Source organism: Eschrichtius robustus, chromosome 2, assembly GCF_028021215.1.
Source record: "Eschrichtius robustus isolate mEscRob2 chromosome 2, mEscRob2.pri, whole genome shotgun sequence".
NCBI lineage: Eukaryota > Metazoa > Chordata > Mammalia > Artiodactyla > Eschrichtiidae > Eschrichtius > Eschrichtius robustus.
In genome coordinates this window covers 116,972,675-116,990,707 of record NC_090825.1, presented here as the reverse complement: position 1 = coordinate 116,990,707, position 18,033 = coordinate 116,972,675, and the positions used below count along the sequence as shown (strand labels likewise).

General features: G+C 50.4%; 1 protein-coding gene across 1 annotated transcript in view; it reads right to left on the bottom strand.

The window, feature by feature from the left end:
• Positions 1-18,033, bottom strand: part of PSD2 (pleckstrin and Sec7 domain containing 2) — a 47,396-nt gene that overhangs the window by 13,677 nt on the left and 15,686 nt on the right. The window contains exons 3-8 of the mRNA XM_068534500.1: positions 15,776-16,216; positions 15,200-15,394; positions 12,309-12,389; positions 8,985-9,097; positions 8,199-8,257; positions 7,584-7,586 (exon numbers count right to left, since the gene is read on the bottom strand). Coding sequence (XP_068390601.1) covers positions 7,584-7,586; positions 8,199-8,257; positions 8,985-9,097; positions 12,309-12,389; positions 15,200-15,394; positions 15,776-16,216 — 892 coding nt within the window. The remainder of the gene's footprint in view (positions 1-7,583; positions 7,587-8,198; positions 8,258-8,984; positions 9,098-12,308; positions 12,390-15,199; positions 15,395-15,775; positions 16,217-18,033) is intronic.

The following is an 18,033-nucleotide window of genomic DNA, read 5'->3' as shown; positions in this document are numbered from 1 at the left end:
GTCTTAATCACTGGACCACAGGGGAAGTCCCTACACTGTGCTACTTTGATACATTTATAAATTGTAATGCAATGATCAATTGATTTTTGACAAGTGTACCAAGACCATCCAATGGGGAAAGAATAGTCTCTTCAACAAATGGTGCTGGGACAAATGTGCTGGGAAATTTGAATATCCACAGCAAAAGAATGAAGTTGGACCCTTACCTCACACCAATACAAAAAGTAACTCAAAATGGATCAAAGATCTAAACATAAGAGCCGACAATATAAAACTCTTAGAAGAAAACATAGGACTAAATCTTCATGACCTTGTATTTAGCGACGGTTTCTTAGATATGACACCAAAAGCACAAGCAACAAAAGAAAAAATAGATAAACTGGATTGCATCAAAATTTAAAACTTTTGTGCCCCAAAAGACACTATTGAGAGAATGAAAAGACAATCTATAAAAAGGGAAAATTTTTTCTAACCATATATCTGATAAGAGTATAGTATCTAGAATAAAGAACTCTTACAACTCAACAACAAAAACACAAGCAACCCAATTAAAGAAAAGCAAAAGATTTAAATAGACATTTCTCCAAAGAAGATATACAAATGATCAATAAGCATATGAAAAGATGCTCAAAATTACTAATCATTAGGTAAATGCAGATTAAAACTATAATAAGATATAACTTGTCTATTATCAAAAAGCAGAGGGCTTCCCTGGTGGCGCAGTGGTTGAGAATCTGCCTGCTAACGCAGGGGAGGCGAGTTCGAGCCCTGGTCTGGGAAGATCCCACATGCCGCGGAGCAGCTGGGCCCGTGAGCCACAATTACTGAGCCTGCGTGTCTGGAGCCTGTGCTCCGCAACAAGAGAGGCCGCGATAGTGAGAGGCCCGCGCACAGCGATGAAGAGTGGCTCCCACTTGCCACAACTAGAGAAAGCCCTCGCACAGAAACGAAGACCCAACATAGCCATAAATTAAAAAAATAAATAAATAAATAAATAAAAATTTAAAAAAAAAAAAAAAAGCAGAAAATAACAAATGTTGGTAAGGAGGTAGAGAAACTGGAAACTTTGTGCACTGCTGGTGTGAATGTAAAATGGTGCAATCATTATGGAAAACAGCATGGTTATTCCTCAAAAAGTGAAAAATAACATCACCATATGATCCAGCAATACTACTTCTGGGTATATACCCAAAAGAATTAAAAGCAGAGTGTCAAAGAAATATTTGCACACCCATGTTCACAGCAGCACTATTCACAGTAGCTAAAAGATGGAAGCAACCCAAATGTCCATGAGCAGATGAAAGGATACACAACATGTGGTATATACATACAGTGTAATAGTATTCAGCCTTAAAAAGGAAGGAAATTCTGATACATGCTACAACATGGATGAACCTTGAGGATATTATGCTAAGTGACATAAGCCAGCCACAGAAACAAATTCTGTGTGATTCCACTTATATGAGGTATGTAGAGTAGTAAAACTCACAAAGACAAAAAGTAGAATGGTGGTTGCCAAGGGCTGGGGGGCAGGGAATGGGGAGTTGTTCAATGGATAGAGTTTCAGTTTGAGAAGATGAAAAAGTTCTGAAGACTGGTTGCACAACAATGTGAATAGACTTAATACTACTGACCTAGACATATACAAATGGTGAGGATGGTAAATTTTATGTAATGCATATTTTACCACAATTTTTTATTTCTTTTTACAACTTTAAATAAAAATTATAAAACCCCCCAAAATGGGCAAAGTATCAATACCTGAATAGACATTTCACCAGAAAAGTTATACAAATAGCCACAAGCACATGAAAATATGCTCAATATCATTAGTCACTAGGGAGATGCAGATTAAAACCAAAATGAAATACCACTTCATGCCCACTAGAACAGCTATCATTAAAAAAGAAAAGAAAGAAAGAAAAGAAAAGAAGTGTTGGCAAGGAGGTAAAGAAATTGAAACCCTTACACATTACTAGTGGGAATTTTAAATGGTTCAGCCACTATGGAAAATAGTTTCACAGTTTCTCAAAAAGTTAAACATAGAATTACCATAAGATGCAGCTGGTCTACTCCTAGGAACTGAAAACAGGTGTTCAAACAAAAACTTGTACACAAATGTTCAGAGTAACACTATTCACAATATCAAAAAGGTGGAAACAATCCAAACGTTCACTAAAAGACAAATGGATACACAAAATGTGGCATATCCATTCAATGGAATATTATTCGGCCATAAAATCAAATGAAATTATGACACATGCTATGACATGGATGAACCTTGGAAACATTACACTAAGTGAAAGAAGCCAGATACAAAAGGCTACATACTATATGATTCCATTCACATTAAATATCCAGAATAGGCAAATCCATAGAGACAGAAAACAAATTAGTGGTTGCCAGGGGCTGGAGGAAGGAGAGAATGGGGAAAGACTGTGAATGGGTACAGGGTTTCCTTTTGGGGTGATGAAAAAGTTCTGGAACAAGAGAGTGGTGATGGTTGCACACCGTGTGAATGTACTTAATTCCACTGAGTTGTACACCTTAAGCTGGTTAAAATGGTAAATTTATGTCTTGTATATTTTACCATAATAAAAAAATCATTAAGGATATACAAGATTTTTACAACACAGTTAAAAGACTTGACCTTATCAACACATAGAACATTACAACCAACAACTGCAGAATACACTTTCAACTGCTAAAATCAATCTCTCTCTGGATGGGAGAGTAAGATAATCAACTGCAAAAAAGTGAAATCATATTGGGTAAATTATCTGATTTAAAATATAATAACAACAACAGCCAGGCAAAAAGACATGTACCAGAAAAGAAAAAGAAAGAGAGAAGGGAAGGGAAAGGAAGGGAAGGGAAGGGAAGGAAGGGAAGGAAAGGAAAGGAAGAAAGGGAGAGAGAAAGGGAAAGAAAGAAAGAAAGGAAGAAAGGAAGAAAGAAAAGAAAGAAAGAAAGAAAGAAAGAAAGAAAGAAAGAAAGAAAGAAAGAAAGAAAGAAAGGAAAGAAAGAAAGAAAGAAAGAAAGAAAGAAAGAAAGAAAAAGAAAGAAAGAAAGAAAGAAAGAAAAGAAAGAAAAAGGAAGGAAGGAAGGAAGGGAGGGAGGGAGGGAGGGAGGGAGAGAAAGAGGGAAAGAGAGAAGGAAAAGACGTGTGTCCAGAAACTCCAAAGGCGAACTGACATGGATGATTTGGGGCCTCCAAGTTTGCAGTTCCTCCCTTCCTCCCACCACCATTTGGATCAAAAGGGCCTCCCTGCTGCCTTGACCCTCAAAACTGTTCCCACAGCTTCTGTCTCCAATCAGAAAAGAGTTATGGTTGGCCTGGCCACAGCCCCATTCCAAGGCCTTTTCCACAGGTCTGGCGTGACCTGCCTGCGCAGCCCTGGGGTCAGAACAATCCCAGCCTGTCTTTAAGTCTCCCCCCAAGAGCAGAATGAGACAGGCCAAGAAGAAAGAAAGTAGATGTCATCTTTCAGGGCAAGGAGAGGGGCCAATTGAAAGTCCCATGGGCAGGGAAACCCTCATCACTATTTGCAAATCTAGACTAAACCTGAGTTGTACTCAGTGCTCCTTTAAAGTTCCTGTATGACGCTCAGATGGCTCTCAGACGCCATCTGAGAATGGGCAGGACCCCCCGCCCCCAGTCTTCAGAATAGTATCCCAACCCCTGCATCTGTCCAGTCCTCCACCATCCAGCACCAACCCACCTCCCCAGCACTCCCACTGCTAACCTTCAGGCAACCCAAGTTTGAGAGAAATTAAGCTTTTCTTGAAAAACAACTTATCTTTGTTTCAGCTTGAAAGCTCATGGCACAGCTTCTCCCATCCATCTCCTCTCCCCTCTACTGGCCTCAGCCTAGACGCTTCTCCCTCCCTCACCCCAGCGTTCACTCCATTAACCAGTGCTAGTGACTGCACATCCAAAATACATTTTTAATACCTCTCTTTGTCTCCATCTCCAATTCTAACCCAAGCTCCCATCTTCTCTTGTCTGGAGGTTAAAATCGCCCTCCTCTGACATCTTCCCCTTCCAGCTCACTCTGTCATGGGGAATGAGCTTTCCCTACTCCCAGCTAAGGCCACTCTCCACCTATGCTCTGTTGCTCATCTCAAGGAAAGCTTCGATTTTCCCTTCTCTCTCTTGCATCATCAGTTTCTCCTTGCCTGCTTAGTGGATACTACTGACATACACACATGCCCTAGTCAGATTTGAAAGAGTCCCTCCTAGACCTCTCCAGCCAGTGGCTCATTTCAGGAGCCCACTCAAAGCCAAATATTGCAAAAGAATTCTCCACATCCTCCACTTCCTCCCCTCCTATCCTCATCTCCACCCTCTCCAGCCTGTCATTTGTCCTCTCCACTCCACCTAAAGTGCTGTTGTGAAGGTCTCCAATGACCTTGACCATCCAGTGATAATGACCCACCGATGGGCATTCCAACCTCAATGGTCATTTTTCTGTTGACATCTTTCTTGACCTCATGGCAGCCTTTTATACAGCTGGCCACTCCTTTCACCTTGAAACACTTTCTTCTCTTGGCCTCTGAGACACTGCACGTTCCTGGTTTTCCTCCCATCTCCATGTCTGCTTCAAAGCATCTCCTGCTGCTCTGCTTGACCTTTAAATAATGCCATGCCCTGGGACGAGGTCACCAGCCTGCCTCTCTCCCTGAGGCACTCAGCCAGTCCCATGGCTTTCATTCCACCAGGATGACAATGACCTCCTCACCCCATCTCTCTCTTGCATCCCAGATTCGTTTATCCCACCAGCTCCTTGGCATCCCCATGTTCATGTCCAGTAGGCATCTCAAACACAGTATGTCACAAATGGGACTTGAGCCCCAGCTCTCCCACTCACCACGCCCTCCACCCACCCACGGAAGTTCCTTCGACATCTCAGGAAACCGCACCCCCATCCAGCCAGATGCTGATGCCATCCTTACTCCTCTCTTTCCCTGAACAGCCCCATCAGCATGTCCTGTCAGGCTCACCCTCAACTGGCCTCCCTCATCCGTCCCGTCTCTCCATGTTCACTGCCCTGTCTGCCCCAGCCACCATCATCTCCCACCTGGACTCCAAAAACAGCCACTATGGACAGTTTTACTGTCCACCAAAAGTTAAACATAGAATTACCATCAGACCCAGCAATCCACTACTTAGGTATACACTCAAAAGAATTGAAAACAGGTGCTCAAACAAAAACTTATGCTAAGTAAAATCAGTCAGACAGAGAAAGACAAATGCTATATAATATCACTTATATGTGGAATCTAAACAATACAACAAATCAGTGAATAAAACAAAAAAGAAGCAGACTCACAGATATGGAGAACAAACCAGTGGTTACCAGGAAGGGCGAGGGGCAATATAGGGTAGGAAGAAAAAGGGTTATTATGAGATTATATGAAATAATGTGTGTGAAACTTTTGAAAATTGTGAAGTACTATAGAACTTAAACAATTTTTCATTCAATTAAAAAATAAAAATAAATTTTTAAATTTTTAAAAAACTGTACACGTATGTTCATAGCACTGTTCACAATAGCCAAAAGGTGGAAACCAGCCCCACTGGTCCTTCTGCCTGGAAGCCTTTGTCCCTGGTCTTTCCATGGCTGGCTTCTGCTGACCCTCCAGGTCTCTGCCCCAACCGTGCCTCCTCTGAGACACCTTCCCTGACCCCCAGTCCAGCCCCATCACACCCTCCTGTTTATTCCATTCATAGACCTATCACTGCTTTAATCACTTGTTTACTTCTTTATTTTCTATCTCCTCTAACTAGAAGGTAGGCACCCTGAGGCAGGGGTTCTCTTTCCTTCTTTTTATGGAACACAGAAGGTGCTCAGCCCCTAGAGTCCAAACACCCCTCCTACAGAAAGTCCTCCAGATTCCTCCACCAGGCTGTGCCCATCTGAAGAGGGTGCACCTACTCCGTCTGCCAGCCCCTGTACTGCCTCCTGCTCTGACCAGAGCTATTTCTGGGGACCCTAGCAGGCCCCACATTCCTGAGATCCCACCCTTCCACCAGACACTCAGTCTCTGTCAAAGAGCAGAAGAATGAGAGCAGGAAGGGAGGGGGAAAAGAACAAAGCAGGGGATGCCACTTCCGTGGGGAAGCTCACAGTAACTGCAACAAGCCGGCCCTGGGCTAAGCACTTTACAAGTGCTGTCTCCTCAAGTCTCACAGGGACTTTCTGATGGGGAAACTGAGGTTTAGGGAAGTAAATAACTCGCTCCAGGTCACAAGCTATTGTGTGGAGAAATGCAGAGGACTCCAACCCAGAACGCTTGCTTTTGATGTGTTGCAATACTGCCTCAAGAAAGAGGTGGGATCCTCAATGTCTGTTGGCTGCAAGTATGAACAATCCTGCCCCACCCGCTTCTGATCTATGAAGGTGGTGATGTTTCTCTTCAGCTGCGGGCATTAAGGTGGTGCCATGGGCAGCTAAGTCCCACCAAGCTCGAGAGTATTCTCGACCCGGGGTTCACTGACTGCTGCCCTTGTTAGCAGCTCTCAACCAGGGGGAGAGGCACCCAGGGCTGGCACAGGAGTGACTGGGTCCTGAGATGGCCCTTGGCCCTGCCAAGGGTGGGGATGGGGAGAGGAGGAGTGTGCTTAAAGCTCCTTTTAAGGTAAGCCAGCAACACCTGCTCTCCGTAAACAAACAGTAAGCAGTCTTGGGGGAACGTCAGCCCGTTAATGGGCATTTGCTCTGGTGATATTCCCATGGAATACACACGTCTTCTCTCCTGTTCCACACCCAGGCTGACAGCCCAGGCTGACATAACCAAAGTTGTCACACAACTACTCTTCGTGCCAAGGTCAGCGAGGCTCTCACCCTCCCCAGGCCAGGTACCCCAGTGTGCCCACGCTTGCTCAGGCTGCCATCAGGCGGGGCACTTCACCTTCTTGATCTTCCAGGGATCTGAAGGCTGGGGCTTTGGACTCTCCATTATTTAAAATTTAATATTAATAATGAATACGATTATTATTATTATTGTGCAATAATATTATAATATTATTGTAATATATTGCTACAATATATTGTATAAAATAATACATTATAATATTATTATAATATATTGTTACAATGTATAATATAATATCATAATATTATTCATAATAATATTAAATAATAAATCCTTACTAAGTGCCAGACCCTGACACTTGGTGATACCTCTCTCAGGCCTCCCCAGGACGCTATGGGGGAAATCATTATTTCCACCTCACAGTTGTAGAACCTGAGACGCAGAGAGGGCTAGTGTGTTGCCCAGGGTCACAGAGGTACCACCTGGAGGCAAGAGTAGGATCTGAAGTTGGACCTATCCCAGGTCTTTCTTCCACCCTACACATCCTGGACTTTCCTGGTTAACTTCGGAACCAGATGTGCTGGCCTGTTGTCCCCATGAGTCACTGAAATATCCCCAACCCAACAGAGGGGCTCTGACCACCCCGGGGTGAGCAATGACGGGGCAGTGATCAGTGGGCCAGATGGGGTGATGGGGGACACAGAAGGGGAACATGGAGATGGGGTCTAGGCTCACAGGGCATGCAGACCACCAGCTACACTTACCACCTGAGAGAGGGCAAGAGAGCCCAAAGGGGGGGGTCCCCGGAGCAGACAGAGGAAAGAAGAAGGAATTATTGAGCCACGAGTAGTACTGAGATGCCCAGATCCCAGACCAGACACAGGCTCACAGCCCGGGGCACCCACCTATCACTTCTCTGCTTGCCTAGTCGGGGCGGGGGGATGAGGGGTGGGTAATGAGAATGCCTCTTGAGGGCAATCTACCATTTGACCGGAAGGGGCTGCCTGGGGCGTGGCACTTCAACAGGGCTGCACTCAGGCTTACAGCACAAGGGGTAGGAAGAACATGTGATCTTTTAGCAACGTCTGGCATGGACACGGCTAGGGGCACACGTCTTATTTAGCACATCCTAAATTCCCATGTGCCTCAGCTGTTCTTACTGCCCTGCTTGGGGGCGGGGACCCAAGCAGATCTCAAATGGATAAAACTAGGGCAGAGCCAAGTCTAGAAGCCAAGTTGCCCAACTCCCAGGTCTGCTAAAGAAACACGGGCCAGTGAGCAGGAGGTCTCGGGAAGGGGGCTGGAGGAAGGACCGGCCCTTGGACAACTCGGGATGAATCAGTGAGAGGACACACCCGCTCCCTGCCTCCCCAACTCACATGTCCATGCAGGTCCGTGTTGAGAAGCATCAGGGCACAGGTGAGCGTGTGGATCCCATCTAAATCAGAGACGGTGGCACCCTCAGCGTGAGCACCCAGCTCTTTCCCAACCCCAGGCTCCCACCTGCCTCCTGTCAGAGCCAGCCTGGAGGCCTTGGAGACAAGAAGAGGCCAGCCACCTGCCAACCACACATCAGGGCCCAGGGCCTGCGTGATGCTCCGTGTCCCACCCCCATTACAGCATCGGAGTCACTTGCTCGCCCCAGGTCAGGACCAACCCCTCCCTCAGAGGTCACCAGACCACCCTGGGCCTGTTCTAGCCCAGATTCCTGCCTGCTGTGGCCAAACTCACCTTGAATCTCAGACCCAGGAATGGCTCTGGGTCCCGGGCTATATCCCTTCCATGGCCCGTGTCTCCTCTAATAACCAGCCTAGTCCCCCAGTTCCTGGGACTCAGGTCCATCCACAGGACAAGTCCTGCACTTAAGAGGACCCCAATCCAGACTTCCACACCAGGACTCCCACCACACCAACAATCAGCATTGCGACAGGGCACCACAGAGAATGGGGACCCAAAGGACTGACTCCAGGACGGAGGACTTTCAGGCACAGGGAATAACAACGGGCAGGGCAGTTGGGAGGTTCCTTTTCCAGCAGACAGTCCCCATGCCACCTGCCATCATTCATTCACTGATGTTTCTTGAGCAGGACAGAAGTGGCAGGTGGACCAGAGGTAGGAAGAAGCCAGGGCCTGGCTGGGGGGCAGGGGAGTGGGGTGAGGCATACCTTCCGAAGTGCTGTCGTCAGGGTTGCACTGGCAGTACCGGCGGGAGAAGTGCGTAAGGACCCGCTCACGCTCCTGTGTCTCCCCCATCAGCGGAAAGGCCTTCAGGAAGGTTCTGGAGGGTAATGCAAGGATGCTGAGGGCCTCCCAGAGCCCCTGAGTCAGTCTGAATCCTCACTCGGGGTAGGACACCCCCCACACACACCACCCAAACCTGCCCAAGGGGGCTGAGGCCCCAGAGCCCCAGCATCTGGGCCCAGGGAGGCACCCTGACCCCCACGATGGCCTCTGGAGTGTGGAGTTTCAGCCCTCATCACCCTCCAGGGCCCTTCTGGAAGGAGGCAGGGGACAGACTGTGAAGAACAAAGGCAGACGAACACCTCAGTGCCAGCATCCGCCCCACTCCTCGCTCCCTCCTCCATGGCTGGGCCATCCACACCGCTCCTCAGACAGCTCCCCCTCAGCCATTCCCCCTCCTCACTTGAGGCTCTATCAGCTGAGCCCCAGGCCCAACCTTGGCCTCCCTCCCACCCCCCTCCCCAAGTCTGAGCCTCCTCTGCTGGGCAGCTCTGAGTCCCTCTCAAGGCCAAATTCAAAGGTCACCAGCTCTCAGGGGTCCCTGGCAGAGGATGCCAAAACCAGAGGGGCTGGGAGATGGGGCTGGGGTCCCTCACCTGGGGCATAGGTACACCCCTTCTTGGGAAGGGAAACAGCAAGCTGAGACAGTGTGGGTCTCTATCCATCCTAGGTTCATGAGGACTAGTTTGTTCCTGATTTTGCCATGGTTCACTTGGCTTCTGTAATGCTCACTTTGCTTTATCCTCTCTCAAGCTACTTCTAAGGCACCCTGGGACCTGTGAGCCCCATTCTGGCCAGTCTTTACCTTTGGAGGCTTCCCAAGGCATCCAAAACTGCAGACCACTCTCTAATTCAATCCCAATCAATCGACTGCTATATAATAACACTCCATCCGCCATCTAGTCTTCCTCCTTTCCCTGTCTCTCCTGTTCCCCGTTCTCTTCTCTGCATCTGGCCCCTGCCTCTTCTCCTCATACTCCACTAGGACTTTCTAAAACCCATCCCCCATCCCAACCATAGCCTATCCTACCTGGGAGTCATCCATCCCAGCTCCAGCTCCCCAGCCCAAACACCCCTTTCTCAGGGGTCTTCACCAAGCTCCAGTTAAACTCAGGCTGCCCCCGGGATCAGCCTCATTACTGCCCACCCTCTCCCCTGCATCTTGGAACCACCGGTCCGTCTGCTGTATCCTCTGCGCTTCTCACACCAATTATTCCTGTGCCCCACAGCCCAACTTCAGGCCTCGTCCTCTCCCACCTGACCCTCTTCAGAAGCCTCTGGATCAAAGGCCGCCAGCACACTGCTGCCAGCACTGCCTCCCAAAACACTGCTTCACACCCAGCACCTTCTGGGGCTCCCCAGGGCCTGCAGAGTCGAGCCTCAATCTATTGGGCTGGATATACAAGGTCCTCCCACCTGGCACTCATGCCTCTGATTGCCAGCCCGACCCACCGAACACCTTTCCCACCCGATCATCCAGTGTGAAAATTCAGACTCAGCTCAGGATAGAGTAGCTTGCAGCCGACCAACACTTCCACTGAGAACAATGAGAAAAGCCAGACAAAATACATCTCTCTTAAGCTATCAGAAAACTGCTGACGCAACAAACACCAATAGGACCAAGATTCTGGAGAGGAGAGAACTGGGGAGAGGTGGGCTGATCTGCAGCTGCTTTCCCCCCGGGGACACTGCCAATCACGGGCACAGGCAAGAGGCAGAACAATTAGTGGCTTCACGGAGCTGGAGAGACAAACCAGGAGACTTGAGGGGCTGTAAACATGTGGCCAGTTCTCCCTGTGAGATATCTACCAAAACCTAAAGATGTAATGGGTAGGACAGCCTCTCTGAGAAGTACAGAGATTTGGTTTTTTGACAGTCTCACCACAACGAGGAGACAAAATTAGGATTTAGGACCCACCAAAGGGAGAGGCTCCAGTGAACACCCCATGCTCTCAGTGGAAAGCCCTGCGGCCTTCACCCTGTGATCGGGGTGAACCCTGAGCCTTACCAAACTTCAGGGCTGCCTCTCCTCAGCTCAGCCCTGGATGGATTAGGACTGCGCCTCCCTGCCCTCCTCTAACTGCCTAGCAAGGGACAAGGTAAACCCTTTCTGGAGGAACGCATAATGATCTAGAGCCGCTGTAATTCTATACAAAACGTACAGCATCTAATAAAAAAATTACTAAGCACACAGAGAAATAGGATATAAGATGGAAAACCAAGAGAGAAACAATAGAAACAGATAACAGATGATGCAGATGTCGGGGTAAAAGCAGACAAGGACTTTCAAATAACTGCGTCTAATGTGTTCAAAGAAAGAGAGGGAAAGATGGGGAAAGTAAGTAGAAAATAAATCAAAAGATGAAGAATTCCCCCCAGAGAATTAAAACCTACCCAAAAAAATGTTTAATAAAATGAAATTTCCAGAACTGAAAAATAAAACAATAGAAAGTGAAAACTCAATAAATGGGTTTAACAGCATATGAGACACAGAGAAAGGGTAAGTGAACTGGAAGCAGGTCAATAGAAAATATCCCAACTGAAACAGAGAAAAAAGAAGGGAAAATACAGTTTTTAAAAGTGTGAGAGACACGTAGGAGGTGAACAGATCTAACATACATGGGACCACCCACCCCTCAGCTCAGAGACCGCCGCTCCTCCCCAAGAGGGCTCTGATCTAGGGTCTCCCTGCTGGCCCTGCCGCCGGGTCCGCTGGACACTGGGCTGCATCTTCCCATTCCCCGCCCTCCGCTCCCTGGGGCCTGCAACTGCCCCTCCTGATGGCCACTCCCCGGGTCCAAACACCAACAGGACCTGAGGGCAAATTCCATTTTGGCTATCTCCTCCCTCAGTGACTGTGGGGAACTGGCCCACAGTTTCTCCACAAGTAAATGGGACGATACCACCTACCTTACAGGGGTGTTGCTAAGATGCAGCCAGCAGGGTGTGTAAAGGGTACATCTTGCAGACAGGAAGTGCTCAGTACAGGCAAGCCTTTTGGCCCTTTCCCCTCCTGAAGAGTCACGACTGCATTCCCACCTTCATATTTTCAGCGCCCACCGCAGAGCCAGCACTCACTGAGTCTCTGCATTGCTGCTGCTCTCATGACCCCTTCCCCTCAGCCTCCCCAGAGGGGTCAAGAGACTTGTCCAAGGTCTTGCACAGCAAGTTTACAGTAGAGCTGGCAGGAGAATCCAGATGTGTGGCTGTATCGCCTGTGGGCACTATCCCATCCCAGCCCCACTGACCTGAGTGCTCGGTCCAGAGTCAGGCCTGAGAAGTCAAAGAAGCTGAGGTACTCCCCGGCCACCAGCCTGCTGAACTCGTTGCTGCCAGGAGAGCAGGAGGTTATCCATTAGAAGCAGGGCACAGCAAACAGCGGGGGTTCGTGGCAGTGGACCCCTGGGGACCCTGACCCACCCACCCAGACCTGCCCGTTCCTCTGCTGTCTCCCTTGCTGGCCAGTTGGGTTCTGACAGTTCAACCTTGGGCCAGGAGGTGGGGGAGTCAGGAAGGCTTCCTAGAGGAGGTGATGTCTCATCCAATACCTTCAGGAAAGGAAGAGCCACCCACGTGAAGGGAGTAGGAGGTAAGATGATGCAAAGTGTCCCCAGTAGAGGAAACTGTCCAAGAAGCTACCAGCAGGGCCATGTGGCCGGGGCTGGAGAGCAGGAATGGGGGCAGGAAGAGATGAGGCAGGGAACCGGGCCTGAAGGCAAGGACTGGGACTTGATCTGGAAGAGTTTGAAGCAAGGAGGGGGTGAGTGAGATGGTCAGATCTGTATTTGGAACACTGCCTGTGGAGTGGAGACCCACGGGGGCGGTAGGAGCTGTCCACGAGAGAGATGGAAGGGGTGGGGAGGAGGGATGTTTGGGAGGCAGAATCCACAGGACGTGGAGAGGGATGGAGTGGGTGTGGGGCACGACAGAGAGGGTGGCCCCTGGGGTGATGCCCAGAGCCCAGGACAACAGGTAGAGCTAGAAGCACCCATGTGAGAGTCATCAGCCCTTAACCGGTGACTAACAACTCAGTAGGAAGGGGGACAAGCCCATGTGAGAGGAGGGGGCACAGACAGACCAGCAGATCCAGGTCAGAGATCTGAGGAGAACCCCTCTCAGGGCGAGCTGAGGGAAGAGACAGCCAGAGAAGGAGACAGACAAACAGCAGCCAGAGAGGTAGGGGTATGCTGTCCTGGAGGCCAAGGAAGAGAGTGTTTCAAGACTGGAGTGATGAATTCTTGCCAAAAAACAGAGCATATTTCCACCTGAATCCAATCAAGCCCCGAGCTCTCCCTCCTGTTTACAGAAACGTGTGAAATAACACCATGAGGACACCAAATCCAAAACATGGAAAGTTCTTCCGGACAAATGACTCCGTTTCTTCAACAAATACATGGCATTACAAAAAAAAGGGGGACTGGCAACTGCTGTTGGCTACAAGAGGCCTAAGAGACATATTGGCCAAATGTAATGCATGTACCTTATTTGCGTCCTGATTTGAACAAACATTTTTGAGACAACCAGAGAAAATTAAACATAGACCGAATGTTAGAGATACTAAGGAATTTTTGTTAACTTTGTCAGAAATTATAATGGAATTATGACTGTCTAAAAAAATCCTAGTCAGTTAGAGACACATACTAAATATTTATGGATCATATGATAGAGTCTGAAATATGCTTTAAAATATTCTAGCAAATGTGAGGGGAAGCTGTGGGGGGAATAGATCAAACAAGAATAGAAAAATATTGATAACTTTGAAGCTGAGTAATGGGTACATGGAAGTTTAAGATGTTACTTTCTCTGCCTTTGTGTATGCTTGAAATTTTCATAATAAAAGTTTAATTAAAGAAAAAGAAAGGAGTGACCGGTGTGTCAAGGCTGTTGAAGGGGAGAAAGTTGAGGCCCGGTAGCAGACACCGGATTCAAAGACACCAGGCCGCCACTGACTCTAGGAAGAGGGGCTTGTGAAGGGCCCCTCCAGGGGAAGAAGCCAACCTGGAGGCACTGAATGTGCAGAAGGGGAGGGGACAGAGGCCATCCAGAGGAGAAAACAGAATTTTGGCTGTGAAGAGGCTGGGGGAGGAAGTACGATTTGAGGAAGGATTTTTGTTTCAGATGGGAAAGAGTTAAGCACAATTAAATGCTGATGGGAAAACTCATGTAGAGGGAGCGGTTGAAAAGACAGGGGAGGGTGGGGATCAACCGTAATGAAGGAAGATGTCATTAGGTTTGGTGACTGTAGCCCAGTGGGAGAGGTGAGGGTGTGGGCCATGTGATTTTGGGGGAGGCCCAGGGCAGGGGTGCCCTGGAGGCAACGGAGGGTGGAGGAGTCGGGAGGGAGGGAGAAGGGGGGATCCTCAGGACTTCCCTGTGGCCTAAGCCCAAGTCAGCTCTGACTTGGGGTCTAGAGTCTGGGCTGCCTCTCTTAGCCTAGGAGCAGCTCTCTCCAGAGGCCCAGCCTGCTTCTCTGCATCTTGAAGGCTATGTGGCTGTTGGGGGTCCTCTGGATGGCCAGGCAAGAAGGACAAGGCAGGTGGACATGCTGCTGGCCGGACCTGCTCAGGACACGCCGGCTGACTTCACAGCTGACTGTCCCCTACCCCTCAGGACTTCAACCTGGCTCGTTCCCTTCCCCCAAGTCCAAAGACCGGGGCTTGTGCTTTGGCGGCTCCCGCCCCTTCAGCTGGTCCCAACAGACACACAGTGAGTGGGGCTTAATGAGGGCCAGGATCCCCTTCCCCAGCTCCTGGGTCCCCCGAGGTCCCAGCCAGGCCCAGCTTCCCCTCCCTCCTTGGCCCCATTAGGTGGCCCACCAGCCCCTGCCCGGCTGCTCCGTCCTCACTACCGTCCACCACGGCCCCATAACCACATGTCACATCCCACTCCCCCAGCCCCGAGGGGCCGCCTGCCACCACCCCTCTTCCCTCAGAGCCGGGGGCGCCCTCCCCCAGGCAGCCCAGAAAGGAAACAGATTTAGGGCAAGGCCAGGAATGAGGTCAGTGGCAAGAGGAGAAGTTCTTGGGGACTGTTGGGAGCCCCCAGAACCAGGCCCCCCTGACAGAAGCCACCCCCACCCCGCCTTGGGCCGAGGAAGACACCGGGTTTGCCTGGGGTGGGGGTGCGGAGACGAGCTCACTTCTTGCCCAGCTGCCGGGCAACATCACAACGCTGGAAGCCCTCCAGGTGGTAGAGGCGGCGTGCCAGCCGGCGGGCAGCTTCACTGACGCCCTGGCCCCCGTTGGCCAGTGGGTCTGCGCTGCCAGGCTCCAGCCCCTCCGAGCTGCTCAGCTCTGAGTCTGAGTCCGACAGGCCGTCCTTCAGGCTGGGGTCGCTGCAGAGGGAAGGTGGGGTTGGGGAGGAGGGGGTCAGAAGCCCTGGTTGGGGGCTGGAAGGCCTCCCCAGGCCTCTGAAAATCCAGGGGCCAGACCAGGGAAAGAAGCTCCACTGCATCGGGACAGAATCAAGTCAGACTTTTAGAAAAGCCCTCAGAGGACATCATTAGATGATCAGCTCCCTGACCCCACCTTGGTTAGAAAGGCCTGGAAGGGCAGAATGGAACCTCAGGCTGGGGGTGCAGAGGCTGGGCACGATGACCTTGCAGAGGGCTGTTCACTCCAGACCCCCGGATGTCCTAACTTGCCTTGCCTCCTCTGGGTCTGTTTCCCCATCTGCTCAACGGTTCTCTCGGCTCCCAGCCTGGGCCCTGCCTCACCTGGCCGAGTTCAGCAACTTGTCCATGTCTTCCTCCTCGTCTTCCTCGTCCCCACCTGGGCCCGGGGGTCCATCTTCATGGAAGCCATTGGGCACGGCCGTGAGAGACAGGCGGCTCAGGACATTCTCAGAGCGGCTGCCGGAGATGGAGCGCCGCAGGGGGCTGCCCAGCTCCCCATCACCGCCAGCTGCTCCCATGTCCCCCTCGGACCCCATGTCCCCAGTGCCCAAGCCAGCCCCTGGCTCAGGGCTATCCCGGGCCCGCTGCTGGATGAGGGGCGTGAGGGGGGCCTCGAAGCTGACGCAGCTGTCGCTCTCATCCGTGAGGCTCAGCACATCGAGGGAGTCCAGGCTGCTGTACTGTGTGCTCCGCAGCAGCTCCGACTCCACAATCTTCTCAAATGTGGCGCTGAAGCCGTCCCGCACGTCTGGTTCTCCTGGCCTGTGGGATGCGAGGACCAGTCACCATCCTGCCAGGTGGACCCCCTTACAGGTGCTGGGATGGCACCGATCCATGTCTGGGAGCTCCCTGGGGGCAGGGGGTGGGCATGGACCGTGTCCTGTTTGTCCGTTCAGCCAACCCTTGCTGAGCACTAGGTGCCAGATGCTGGACTGGGTACCGGGGCACAGCAGTGAAAGGACAGGCATGGTCCTGCCCCCACTACCCACCATGCCTGGCCCACAGTGGGCATCACTGAGCCAAATGAATGAATGTGAGACTCTCCCTCAGCCTGGCCTGGGAAGGGGGTGGGGGGCTGCTTCCTCCAGGCTCCCCATCACAGCTAGTGTCACACAGGGTCATAATTTTGCTGTCCCCACAACCTGGGTGGTTCTTAGCCTGGCTGCCACATTCCAGCTCTCAGGCCTTGCCTTAATGTCACCTCCTCAGAGAGACTGAGGGAGGCAGGCCCACACCACCCAACACACTGGCCCCTCAGTAGTGTCCATCCTCAGGGTACGTCTTCATTTCCTCCCAGACCCTCTCAGCATGTAGTATTCTGTTTGTTCCCCTGTTTACACCTGTTTCCCCCCACCCACACACAAGGCCAGGGAGCACCCAGCACACAGTAGGTCCTCTAAACCCTGCTGAGTGGTGCACTGGGTGAATGGACAGATGCCTATCAGCCCCACGGCCCACTACACTGCCTAAGCCCTTGCAGAGCCCTGTGCTGCCCCCGAAAGAGGGCTTTGCACCAGCGGTTCCCTCTGCCCAGAGTGCTCTTTCCTCAAGCTGAAGCCTTCCTTTCACATCCCTTTCTCACCCTGACTGCCCTATTTATAACTAGGACCTGCCCCCAAACACCCCAGCCCCTTTTTCTTGCTTTATTTTTTCCAAGGCACTTGTCCCCTTCTGACATACTATGTAATTATCTATTACTTTTATGATATATTATCTGTCTCCTCACTAGACCATAAGCTCCATGAAAGTAGGAATTTTTGTATATTCTCTTCACTGATGTAGCCCCAGCACCTAAAATCGAGCATCACACATAGATGAACTGAGGCCTCTTATCCACTGGGGAGATGCACAAGTAAGCAGGGAAAACAGGCAAGGAAGAGGACTAAAAGAGGTAAAAATAGAGACAAAGAGAGAGAAGAAGAGAAATAAGAGAGAGATAAGAAAGAAACAGAGAAAAGAGATACAGAGAGCATGAAAAACAAAGACAGAGAGACAGAATAAGAGAGACAGAAAGTAACAGAGATAAAGAGAGACAGAGAGAGAGAGAAACAGAGAGACAGCAAAAGCAAGAGACACAGAAAAAGAAAGAAGCAGGCTGAGCCCAACCCATTTCAGATAAACCAAGGCCCACCATTTGCAAAGAAGCACACCCCTGGTAACCTTGAGGATCTGGCTATGCCCTGCTTAGCCCCTAGTCCCTGGGGCTTAGCAGAGACCGAGCCATATTTGGAGGACTGGGAAGTGCCCCATCCCCTCAAACCCCTCCTTGGACCCCCAGTGCCTAAGTTTGATCCCTGAGTGCTTCCTGGAGAAATACTGACCTGAGAGAGAAAAGCTGAGGCCACAACTATCGGCCACCCCTGTCCCACCAGGAGTTGAGACGGCAGCCTCATTTGGAGAAGGAAGTGGGGAAAGGGCAGAAACCGAAAAGGCGGTAGGATGCCCAGCAGGGGGCTGGGATGGAAGTTGCCTTTACTGACCTCCAGGAGGAGGGGAGGGAAGAGAAGGGCCACTGCCCTGGCTGCCAGAGCAGACACCCAAAATCTGCCCAGCAGCTCTCTCTGCCAGGCCCATGCTGG